Raw genomic sequence first — 12,533 nt, 5'->3', positions numbered from 1 at the left:
ATAAAATATGTTTTTAACAGTGGATTGACTTCAGGTAGGTACTTCCGTAGGTGTACTTATGTATGATGTAGAGCTTTTTAAGCTCTATCTTAGACATAACAACTTTGTATAACTAAAAACGATAGATTATAAGATCGACTCCTCGAATGAATTTAAAATGTTTTCCAGCTCAGACAGCGCCTAGGACGTCGTTAAAAAAAGCTTAGTTCTTATGCAAGTCATATTTTGTGAACTTTTTTTTCAAAATATTCAATGCCTCTACTTTTCATCAACTTTTTTCTCTTTGAAATGGACTAGAAATTTTAGTGTTCTAAGTACAGTTACACTGACGCTGATATGACCACGCAGAGGTTTATGGTCTGAAATTCTGGTTGAGCTCATTTTTCTCTTAACTTTTCAGTCAAAAGCCACCTTTACACACCCACTCTATCGCACGTTCCTAGGAGCGTGCAGGATTACGCGTGGGAAAGCGGCGCGGTCTTCGCTCGCGATTTTCTTCGCGGGCTTGACAGATGATCGCGGCGCTTTGTCTTTCCTTTCCCTTTGCACGCGCGCTCTTTACACGCGATTGTTGTTTCATGCGCGATAGAGTTATGTGTTTCAAGGTGGCTATTGGGTTATAAAGCTGAGGTCGTATCAGAAATAAACACACAATGAGAAATAAGTATATATTTTATTACACCCTATAATGGCTACAAATGTATAAAATATCAGTCATCTTACCATTAGCAATATTTATAAACAATATCATAGTAAATATCTAGAAGCTCTCGATTAAAACTGTTACGCGGGTATTAATATCAATAGAATAAAACAATAATCTAGTTGTCTACGTTAGCGATCTACAAATTGAATAGTTAGTATTTCTATACGTAATATTATTATGCCTTATTATTCATATATTGCACCTCGCCACATACATTTTCACCGAACAGATTATTGTAGGTATAATGCCCGTCGACATACGACATACTTCTTAGGCTTCCTTTTTTCTTACGCTGACGTCGGTGACGTACGTCGGTCGAGGGTACGAATATACGAAATGTTGTAGGAATACTGCCGTTATGTTGACGTGTACGGCAGATTTTTCAACCGACGGTGCCCTCGATCGACGTACACGACCGCTATAGCGTAAGAGGAAAGGAAACCTTACGTACACATTTGATTATAATACTAAGCAATAATTAAATTTCTTAAAGATGTAATAATTATTTACGCTGTGCATATCTAAAGCTAATTCATAGATATCGCTTTTATTCCCAATAAGACTAGACCATAGACTGACGCAGACTCATTTTTGACAATATACTTTGTTTCTTAGAATACTGGATATGATGGGTTGAGCAATTAAAGCTGAAGTTTTAATTTATTGTAGAATCATAATTTTTACACATCCGTGTTGCATAACTAATTTTACCTTGCAATATGGGCCGTGTTACGTGCGCCGAAACGTCAAGCAAAAGTTGACTTAAATATGCTTGACCGCAATGTAATATTAGTTATTAAGTCGAGCAAAACTGTTGCAGCTGTATACAGAACTTAAACAGCCAAATAACAACACGTGTATCAACGAAGGGTGTTTAAATCAGGTGGTAAAATCAGTCTGCGCTAACCACGCTCGCATGTCACATGCGTACATTCAATACATTTCTGGATCGTTAAATGACCTTTGGATATTCAATACTTTCCTACGTTTATCTAGCTTTTACTATCTCACTGTAGTTGTAAAATTGACAAGTTATATTAAAACACGATTTAAAACTTCATTTAAAATGCAACCAGTAATTGCAGTTTTGTTTAAACAATTCAAATTTTGACTACAAGATATTATTATCATAAATTCACAATTACGCTCATTAAATTTTCTAAGAATAGGAACGAAATTTTAAAATCCAAATTCGACTTTAGCCGAGGCACAATCCAATTGCTTCTCTACGATTGTGTTTCACATATACATACATAAAAATTAAACGTTCTATCGTATTTTTTATTTAAATATAACCTTTTATACAATAAAATATTGATTAAATATAAATAAATCACATATCAAATAGCTTTACTTAGAATCTAACGAGATACATACCAATACAAGTATTTTAAAGTATTTCAATACAATAATAACTAAAAGAATTGAGAATCACTACAGAGATACGAAGACGTGAGAACGTTTTTTGCATTGCCCAAATAAATACGAAGTCCCATTAAAATAATGATTCCACACAATTTCAGGAGTGGTAAATTCTAGCTAACATTCAACAATGTCTCTATGGAAAAACTAATCAGCGCCCCTAGCGAACTTGGCAAGAACTATTTACTTGAGGCATTTTTTATGTCAAACGCTCGCTTGCCGATAACTCCAATTGTAAAAATCACGCTTCAATAGTTCTACATCATATTAATTTAGCCAATGAAAAAACGCTCAAACTTTTTTATGAGTATAGTATTAGCAACGCCACCTATCGTGTTTATTGTGAACTAACTAAACTAATAAAGAGAAGGCTACCGCAACACCATCTAACTTTACTACTTAGTTGCCGCGGGAAAAATTGAAATATTTATTTTGAATAACAAACAAATAAAGAATATCTTTCTGTTATTTGAGAAATATTTTCACACTTTTGTGACATAACTTTGAAGATTTAAATGGCTCTTTAGACTTCTAAATTTTTAGATCAATTAGCTACTGGGCCTAATGAATGGCAAAGTTTAACTTGAGACTAGTAATACGAGATTTTAAAATCGTATTTTATAAGCCGTTTATTTTGCATAGAAGACGAAGAAGAAAGCCTATAGATTTTCCGTTACGGTAAATTATTTTTGGTCCGAGTTTTGCAAAACATACTTTCGAATGTCGAGTCAAATAAATAGCAGTCCGAATGCGTAGTAAATATTGTCTAAATTGTGGTACTTAGACCGTCGACGGCTTCCATGAGGCTGGGCACCGAGTCCACTTTCATTCCACGTCTGCGGAGATCGTTCAGTTCTTCTACCAGCTTCGACTTATCTCTGCCTAGCGCCTCCCTGAAAATATAAATAAATCTTAAATAAAATAAGTTGAAGAATTTTTGAATTCAAACACTTTTAATTTACTTACAAGTGCTTAGTCACTACGAAAATTATAGTCACCAATGTATTCATAATAAAAGAAATAAATAACGTAACTTGTAGTTAGATCATCATACAATGTGTGGTATAATTACTTATGGCGTTTTGACACACATTCCACTTTGTAAACATGAATCAGCTGACCGTATTGCAGCATTGCGAATTACGAGGAAAATTCAGTGCCACTTTAGCAGCTATGAATAATTATAAAAGTAATCATTGATACCTCATACCTAATGTTTAAACATTTCTGATTCATCATTTAAACCGTAGCCCAGTAATAATTTTAAAATTTTTAACTCACTGGTTATGTTATTTTCTAAGCAACCTTTCATAAAAAAGAAACTAAAATAAAGTGTGCACCAAATATTATCATTCTGTAAGTTGGGAATATAGTAAGTAAATCTATTGTGAACTAGAAAGAGCTCTGGTGTTAATTAAAGATAAATAATTGCTTATCAGTAGTTTGTATTCATACAATGTAATAACTACAACTACTTAGTAATGTCCCATTTGTGTCATGTTTACAAATTATGACACAGTTTGATACAAAATCTAGAATAAAACAATGTATTTGCTTGTAATTACTCAAAACGAGTAGCGCAATTCTCGACAGTTGATACTTTCAACTACTATCAAGTAACGAGAGTTTGACATTTAAAATGTACTTCAACAATAGTTCCTACGGTGCCCGTTAGAGGCGCTGATCAGATTTTCATTCAACACCAGCTCTGTATAGCCGGTTATCGATAGTCGACAGTGTAAGAGTATCGCGCTATAGTTTATAAAGGCTCAAGTAAATAAAAACATATTGTTTTAGATGTAAGCGTGAGTACATAAACAAAGTGTCAGTAATTATCTAAACAACCTCTATTTGTTGTTTGTGCCAAAACTTAATAATGATAAACATGTCATAAAATATTAATCTGGACAAACAATAGCAAGAGATAACAGGATGTATTGTTATTAAACATCATTTTAACGTTTTCTTAGAAACATTTTTAATATCATAGCTACTTATTCAAAATAAAGTACCCTTGAAACTTGATCTGTTTATTTGCAATAAACTCAAAATCGACTGAACAGATTTTTACGTGTCTTTCATTGATTGATGTGACTGGTTTTAGAAGATATATTTCTATAAGGCAGTACATTGGGCTTATTTGAGGCTGTCAGCGCAAATTTTTTTTATAATTTTTTTTAATAAAAATTCTAAAAAATCATATTCATTTAAGAGTATTTAAAACATGCATTAATCAAAAGCAAAGGTGGATCATCACTTGTTTCAACAAAAGTAAATGACGTTGCAAAAAAATTGTTTCTTCTTTTCCTTTGCTAATAATTCAAAACTGGCCTAGTTTTCAGACCATTTTTGACTGCGTACTTCAGGGTTAGACCACTTTTGCGCTGAAGGCCTGAATTATAAGTTACTCAAGGGCTCCTACTATATCTACTGTAATTGAATTATCAACGATTGAAGTAGTGATAGTTACTATGTCATTTAGATAAGTACAACAAACAATTCTAGTGCGTAGTACTCGTAACCAGTGGCCCTGTATGTCAAGATATATGGATATGAACACAGCAAGGCTGTTTGTAAGAATCAAAACAAGTGACGATCTCTGATATCTGCCTAACTCTATGACAAAAAGCGTAATTTTATGTACAAAGCGTAATGTATTTTATGTACACTTACCATATAGAGATGCAAGTGTGTAGTAATGGTATGTAAATGAGCAGCAGGTCGTAATCACTGACCGCCTCGTACCGCTTGAGAGCGAGTTGCGCCCAGCGCTCGACAGGGCCCGCCAGTGTGCCGTCACTGGCGCCTGCGCACGCCACTATGCGACACAGAGCACTAAGGACCACTCGAGATCTGTCTGTGTATACCTGGAACATAATTAATCTACATATTACTACTAATAAAAGAGAAGTTTAAAGCAGAATATAAACTGCATACTTAATTGTTTTATCAATCTTAAACTGTTTTTGTTCACAGTTAACTTTTATTATTGAGATCATGGTAAGAAGGCGTAATTGTATGTATTTATTTCTATGTGATAAAGCAGATTTGCACAGAATGTTACTCTTTGCTACACATGTTAATAAGAACTGAATGACATAACAATAATTTATTATTAACAAGAATATATCGCAGAAAATAAAATTACCTTATTTAACAATTTAAAGCTTGTTTCCAGAACTGATAATGCTTGGTCAAACTTCCCCTCATTAATGAGTCTCCTTGCGTCATTTAGCTCAATGTCCTGGAAGAACGTGATAGCCGGTGGGGAGTCCCGCAGGCGTGAGTCATTTGCTATCAGCTCCAACAGTGCCTCAAATGCTGTACACCGGGTTGTGATGAGGTTTGGATCAAAATTCCCCACCACTATCTAAATGATGTGACAAAAATGTAAATTAGAATAAGAATGTATTAAATACATATATTTCATTTATTATAATTGCAAAAAAGAAACAATATCTATGAGTGGCTATCCATACTAATATTATAAATGCGAAAGTAACTCTGTCTGTCTGTCTGTCTGCTACTCAATCACGCCTAAACTACTGAACCAATTTGCATGAAATTTGGTATGGAGATATTTTGATACCTGAGAAAGGACATAGGCTACTTTTTACCCCGGGAAAATTACGCATTTCCCGGGAAAATTACGCATTTCCCGGGAAAATTCAAGTAACGAACGAAGTCGCGAATAATCAATATTATAATGACATTGAAATAACAAAATTCCGTTGTCAAGGCAACTGTTTTAATGGCAGATATGCCTTAGCGCGACTTCGTTATATTAAGAAATATAAATAATTTTGAGAATATATTTCATGAAAAAAAAAACATATTTTATATCATCACGCTACGAACAATAGGAGCAGAGTAACAGTAGAAAAGTGCTACAAAAACATGGAAAATTCTGACCCATTCTCTCTTATGTGACGCAAGCGAAGTTGCGCGGGTCAGCTAGTTTTCTATAAATGTAAATAAGAATGAAATCTTCATATATAAGACAAAGAGAACAATTTGTATACTTTTCACTCCATAAATATATCATGCCAAAGTATGCCTTCTTTAAATAGGAAGCCATAGTCTACATTCTCTAATTACTTATGTCCCTGCTGATTACTTCACTGTCTTTTAAATAAAGATAACCAGAAACAGTCTAGTCTAGAAAACTTCAAAATTAATACATTAGAATGCATAAATGAATGCTGATACATATTCATAAAATAGTTGTTTCATCACCTTATAGCTAGTGTCCTAGATACAAGTAAATACATTATGTATAGTATTATCACATGAGAGTTGCTCTAAATGTCTACAAGATGAATCATCGACTTAGAACTAGTTGTGAGAGAAAGTTGCTGTATTTTAAAATAACTTCAACAACACATTTTTAAAATGCTGACATAAGTTTCTAAGAATTCTTTGAATTTGTAGTTGCAGCATAACAATTTGGTTTTCTTAGTTTGTTAGTTACCAAGGCATTTCATTTATGAAATTGATGGTGTGTGATGTCATAGACAGATTTAGAATAAAATCATTCATTTCTTGTAGAGTATCAAACAATCAATGAGTCTTTTAAGAGTTAATCAATAACTATATCTAGTTGACGAAATTTGATAAAATGTAAGACTTGTGTCATGTGACTAGATTTCTGAACCTACTTAAGTATTGAATGAGAATCATTGAGGTACCTGACAAATTATAATAAATTTACAACCAGTTGCTAATTGATTTGACACTGAAAAATACACTTTAGTTACAAAATATAGATATCTACAAACTTCGACTTTCAACAAGGTTGATAAAATAAAACATAAGTAAGCAAAATTGCATGTTAACAAGAACTAGTAAACGAACTAATGACTCATAACAATAACAAAGAACTAAATTACTACATCTGTTTACCTTTCTCGGAAACTGCACATTGTTCAACAAAGCAGGAAATTCTTTTTTCAACCCATTGTACAAGTCAAGAAAATGGGTGTATCTTCTCTCAACGTTCGCTGGGTCTGGATCAAACACCCTTGATTCTGTCGACTCCTGTCTTGCTTGTAACATATAAGCAACAAATTTCTTCTCTTTTTCAAAAGCTTCAACAGTCCTTGAAGACACTATTTCAAATTTCACCATGATATCTTCTTTATATATTACAAAATCTTTGTTTTGATGTCTAGTCTAGTTTATTATTTACGAAAAATTGACAATGAACAATCGTTCGATAGCGCAATAAATTCAGAATGTCATTTCGTTTGATGGACTTGACAGAATACCGAATTTTTGACATTATTGACAATGATAGATGTCAAATGTCAAAACTTGCTGTGCCATCATAGATTATGAGAATTTAGAGATATGCCAAATATAAGTTTAGTCGATTACAAATTCTGGGATGGCAGTCTTAAACTGCTGCGCAGCCTAGGCTTCGCATTAGGAATTATTTGTTTTGATGCATGGGATTAAAAGGCTATATTGAGAGGCTATCTGTCAACTAGTAAGTAGGTACTGAGTACTAACTTTAATCAACATTTGATACGTTTGATACATATAAATAACTTATTTGCGACGGATGTTGACATAGGTTTTCTGCCCACTAAACCGCTAAGAAGAGTAGCTGGCCAACATACAACAATTGCAACATCAAAATAAAAGAAAGGCAAAGACCCGTAGTTTTTATGCACTAGGTACCTACAGTAATAATGGTTGTGTGTTGGCTCCATCCGTGTAAAGAAAAGGAAGACCAATAATATTGTACTTACTTTACAATAACAAAACAAAAGTAGCGGATTGTTTTTACATAAAAATTATATATTTCCTGTTATTTACTCAACAATGTCACTAGGTATAAATATGTAAATGTTTACACTCAAATTAACGATCAACGTCTCCAAACACGACGTCTATTGACGCGACAAGCATTGTGACATCAGCAATCATTAGACTTTTACACAATACATCCAACGCTAAAAGATGTGTGTATGAGCTAGGCCTAATGTAAGCTCTATATGGCTTAGAAGTGCCATCAGCAACAAGGTATATGCCGAATTCGCCTTTAGGATTTTCAGTTGCGACATACGTGCACCCAGGTGGAACAGGATATCCCTCAGTACATAGCTTGAAATGGTGTATCAAAGATTCCATGGAAGTTTTCATCTCCCTTCTAGATGGCATACAAATTTTAGAATCGTCTGTCTTATACTCACCTTCCGGCATTGTGTTTATAACTTGGTCGACAATACGCAACGACTGGCGCATTTCTTCATAACGAACCAAATAACGATCATATGTGTCACCAAAGGTACCAATAACTCCATCAAAGTCATACAAATCATATCCATCATATGGCTCAGATATTCTTATGTCCCACTTAACTCCGCATGCACGAAGCATTGGGCCAGTAAATCCCAGGCTGATTGCTTCATGAGCAGTTACAAAGCCGATACCCGCACATCTAGCATAATACAATCTATTTGTCGTGGCTATATCTTCCGTTTCATCGTAACGATCTCTCAATTTACTACACAGCTCATAAACATCGTCAAGGTAACCAATCGGAATATCCTGAGACACTCCACCGGGTCGGACGTAGGCGCAGTGTATTCTGGCACCACAAAGCCTCTCGAACATCTCGTAAAGCTTTTCTCGTTCCTCGCACATCCAAAAGAAAGGTGTTATACCACCAGCGTCAAGTATGGTTCCCGATACATTAAGTAAATGATTTGCTATGCGACACAATTCTGCGACGAGAACGCGTATTGCTTTTGCTCTTGGTGGCACCTCTATGTTGAGAAGTTTCTCAATTGCCAAACAGTAAGTTGTTTCATTATTTAAAGTGGAGACATAATCCAAACGATCCATATATGGAAGACTTTGATTATAATGTTTATATTCCATCAATTTCTCGGTAGCCCTGTGCAAAAATCCTATGTGAGGATCAGCTCGAAGGACTGTTTCACCGTCTAGCTCCAATATTAGGCGAAGAACACCGTGAGCGGCAGGGTGTTGGGGACCAAAATTAATCCACATGTTCTGAAGTTTACGTTCCACAGGCTTGAGCCGTGAATGATAAATTAATTTGTAATATTTGTTAGCCTCCGGTGTGGGGTACATGGCTACGCCAGTAAATTCCTTCACGTATGTTGCATCTGGGTACCAACGGTGCCCCCGCAAAGGCGTCTGTACAGTGAACTGCCGCACAAGTTTGATAGTATTATACAATTTCAAATGTTTTGTATTGTACAGCATTTTATATAAGTTGTAATTGTCCTAAAATTGTATATTGACATAAAAACTGACGCGTCAATCAAGGTTGTGACTTGTGTTTTTTTGAAAGAAAATGACGTCACTTTGGTTTTCCAAAATAAAATAATTTTAACCTCATATTTAAGCGACCTTTTTATTATAAGTAGGTTAATTATTATTGAACAATGTTTTCTTATTTGAAAGTCCACCTGTCTACATAGGTGTATCTTTTCAAGTCTTAACTGCAAAACCAATCTTGATTCAGTTTAGTATTGGGATTGATGAAGACTCCCTTCACAATTTTTTTCTTAAATTAATCTCAGTATGAAACTTCATTTTTAGGTTTTCTAAGATTATTATTTAATTTGTATAATTTGCTTACTTGATAACTTACTTGCTAGAGATGCTAAGACGCAAGCGGAAGCGAGAGCGGGAGCGGGGTCGATAGCAGGAGCGAAAGTGATAGCGATTACACGAGCAGAGCAATGGATGATGTCAAAGATATATAATTTCCGATCTGTGGTGATTACTACAAAAAAAGCTCAAGACTTATTCGATTATGGCTTTTATTTACTTTATTCTTGCCGGAATTGTTTTATACATAGACACTAGACAGGTACCTACGTAATAGGTATAGCAATATCAATTATACACTAGGTATACTAACACTTTAATGTATAAATACATCGATGTCGGCGCAAGATCGCATAAATCCGAAACTGTTTCATCCAGAGTTCCAGATTACTCGTTTTTTAATGCGGTTTATGTGAGCAAACGCCAACATAATATTATAACATCTATACTTACAAAAATAACACAGCGTAAAAGCAATAAATAAATATTAAGTAATAATAAATATATTAGGTAAATATACGATATATTCTGATTAAATATTTAAGAAATGATTCTGTTACGTTAAGACACTCTCAGTCACATTAATCAACTTATTTCTAGATACCCTTGTATTATAGACGTATCTTCATACATAAATACGTAAAAAATATATGAATACAAAATGTGTAAACTGTCGAGTACAATCTCAAATTTGTTGTAAAAATAAAAAACAATGTAGCAAAACTAACAAGTATCACCTAAATATTAAAGGCCTATGAATACAGTGCTTGGTAGGAATGTTCGTTTGTTAACAATAAAATATAAATACGCGCTTAAATCTAAATGTGCAACAAGATTACATATTTAGAGAGCAATCACTAAGTACCCCTGACTCTTAGCCGTAAACTTTAACCACATCGTTCATGAACACCAGCAAGACTGCAGGCCAGTTTCACAGCTTATGAATAAGTGTCGGATAACCTATTTGTTAGATATTATCCACCTAGCCGATATCCGGCCAATTTTCTTTGTAACCGACTACAACGGCGCGGAACTTTGTTTATAGCGTCCAAGTGTGTGTATGATACACTCACTATAACTTCTCTCGTATAGCCCGGTGGGACGGATAACCAACAAGACCAGTGAGGGGTCAGGTCTAGGACCGACGGCGCTACTAGTTCTTCGAGGCACGGAGGTCTACGATCAGCTTTCTAACTCAAAAAATACTCGAGTAATCTGAGAGAAATTCCTAATAGGAAAACTCAAAAAATACTTTTTGAGATTCGAATCCGAGACCTCTGCGTGGCATTCGCATAAACTACTGACCACCGTGCCACAGAACTACCGGCAGCCATTTTAAACATAAAGTGCGTTAAAGATTCATCTTATCAGTTATCTGATACTTATACACAACTTGTTGTCACTGGACATGCTAGATATAAATAACTTATTTTAATGTGAAGCCCCGATATCTATGGTAAGCCCGTATACCTATAACATTGTCTTTATAAATACACTGTAAATATATTTAATAAATTAATGCCTTTAATTACACTAATTTAATATAATCTAAGTTTATTGTCACTTGGTCGCCGCGTAACAAGTTGTTTGCTATTCTGTGTTTGCAATTAAAATATATAAAAACTAACGGTCGGTCTTAAACTCACAGATAAAATTACAGAACTCTGGAAGATATGAGTATAAAGTAAAAGAATGTGTCAAAATCTTTTCGTCGAGCAAATAGATATGTATGCATGTATCTTTGGATTTAAAAACCGACCGCAATTTTCACATTCAATTAAGCACATTCGATGATAAGTATCAATGAATACTGAACTGGTATTATTATTCAGATGCTTTACAATTTATATTTAGGTATATAAGTTTAAATATTATATTCATATTTCTCTACTTTTCTCAAAAAAGACTCATAAAAATAAAGACATATCCAAAAAAGTTGGTCATTCATAAATGTACTCTATGTTGTTGAACATAATGAACATGATTGATATATTTTTTAAGCTCCAGTATTTATTTCTCATATTTAGCTAAGTTACATTTCAATATCTATCGCTAGTAATATATATTTTTAGCTACGCGAAATGCTCAAATTCACAGGAACGGTCCCATATTCCAGGTATATAATATCATTGGCTTTCAACTAAATTAGGTACTTACTGTAAAAAGATCTACACATTTGAATAAATACGTTCCACATTACCACCCGTACTCTGTCACAATATAAGTCGGTAAAATATATAAATCTCTTCAATTAGACAATTTTTCTGACGAGTCTACGTAAATGCAAGAACACAGTTTTTGTAGGAACCTTAGAACGTGGGTAGAGAATGTGTGGTACATTGCTGGTTTACCCTTCCATTTGACGCAAAGGTAGTAGACGGGAATACCGGATAGGAGGATGGCAATACCTATGGCGGTATCTTTTGGTCTAGTGATGGCTGGAATAATGACTAAGAATCCGATAGCGATGAGGAACAAGTATGGAATGATGACGTTGACCCTGATTGGTCGAGGGATGTCCGGCTTAGCTCGACGCAGCCACAGCATGCCAACTACCGAGGCCCCCACGGACAGCCACAACGTTTGAGAGAAGTAGTTGATGAGATCGAATACGTTGCTCGTTGTCAGCATAAGGAGTGAGAAGAGGCACTGCAAATAAATAAAAGAAATATTTATATCACCCAATTCAATATTTTAATCAACAAATATCTTGTAGCAGACCCAGAAAACTTTGCAGCCAGCTTTGCTTTAGTTTTTTTTAGTCATTATATGATCTTTACGCCATCGATGACTAGGTATTTTCTGTGTGTTAAAA

General features: G+C 34.5%; 3 protein-coding genes across 3 annotated transcripts in view; all 3 read right to left on the bottom strand.

The window, feature by feature from the left end:
• Positions 1-654: 654 nt before the first annotated feature.
• On the bottom strand, positions 655-7,373 carry LOC142987530 (sorting nexin-20-like). The gene is made up of 4 exons (XM_076136352.1): positions 7,031-7,373; positions 5,277-5,498; positions 4,802-4,995; positions 655-3,021 (listed from the first exon to the last, which is right to left on the bottom strand). Exons 1-4 carry the CDS (start codon positions 7,253-7,255, stop codon positions 2,895-2,897), a joined length of 768 nt encoding a protein of 255 aa, XP_075992467.1. The 5' UTR covers positions 7,256-7,373; the 3' UTR covers positions 655-2,894.
• A 542-nt stretch (positions 7,374-7,915) lies between these two features.
• On the bottom strand, positions 7,916-9,443 carry LOC142986867 (NADH-ubiquinone oxidoreductase 49 kDa subunit-like). Its single transcript, XM_076135515.1, has one exon. It carries the CDS (start codon positions 9,365-9,367, stop codon positions 7,994-7,996), a length of 1,374 nt encoding a protein of 457 aa, XP_075991630.1. The 5' UTR covers positions 9,368-9,443; the 3' UTR covers positions 7,916-7,993.
• Positions 9,444-9,913: 470 nt separating this feature from the next.
• Positions 9,914-12,533, bottom strand: part of JhI-21 (Juvenile hormone Inducible-21) — a 24,171-nt gene continuing 21,551 nt past the window's right edge. The window contains exon 7 of the mRNA XM_076136342.1: positions 9,914-12,367. Coding sequence (XP_075992457.1) covers positions 11,966-12,367 — 402 coding nt within the window. The 3' untranslated portion in view covers positions 9,914-11,965. The remainder of the gene's footprint in view (positions 12,368-12,533) is intronic.

This window comes from Anticarsia gemmatalis, chromosome 3, assembly GCF_050436995.1.
Source record: "Anticarsia gemmatalis isolate Benzon Research Colony breed Stoneville strain chromosome 3, ilAntGemm2 primary, whole genome shotgun sequence".
Taxonomy (NCBI): Eukaryota; Metazoa; Arthropoda; class Insecta; order Lepidoptera; family Erebidae; genus Anticarsia; species Anticarsia gemmatalis.
The sequence above is the reverse complement of the archived record's forward strand: the minus strand, read 5'-3'. Positions and strand labels throughout refer to the sequence as shown.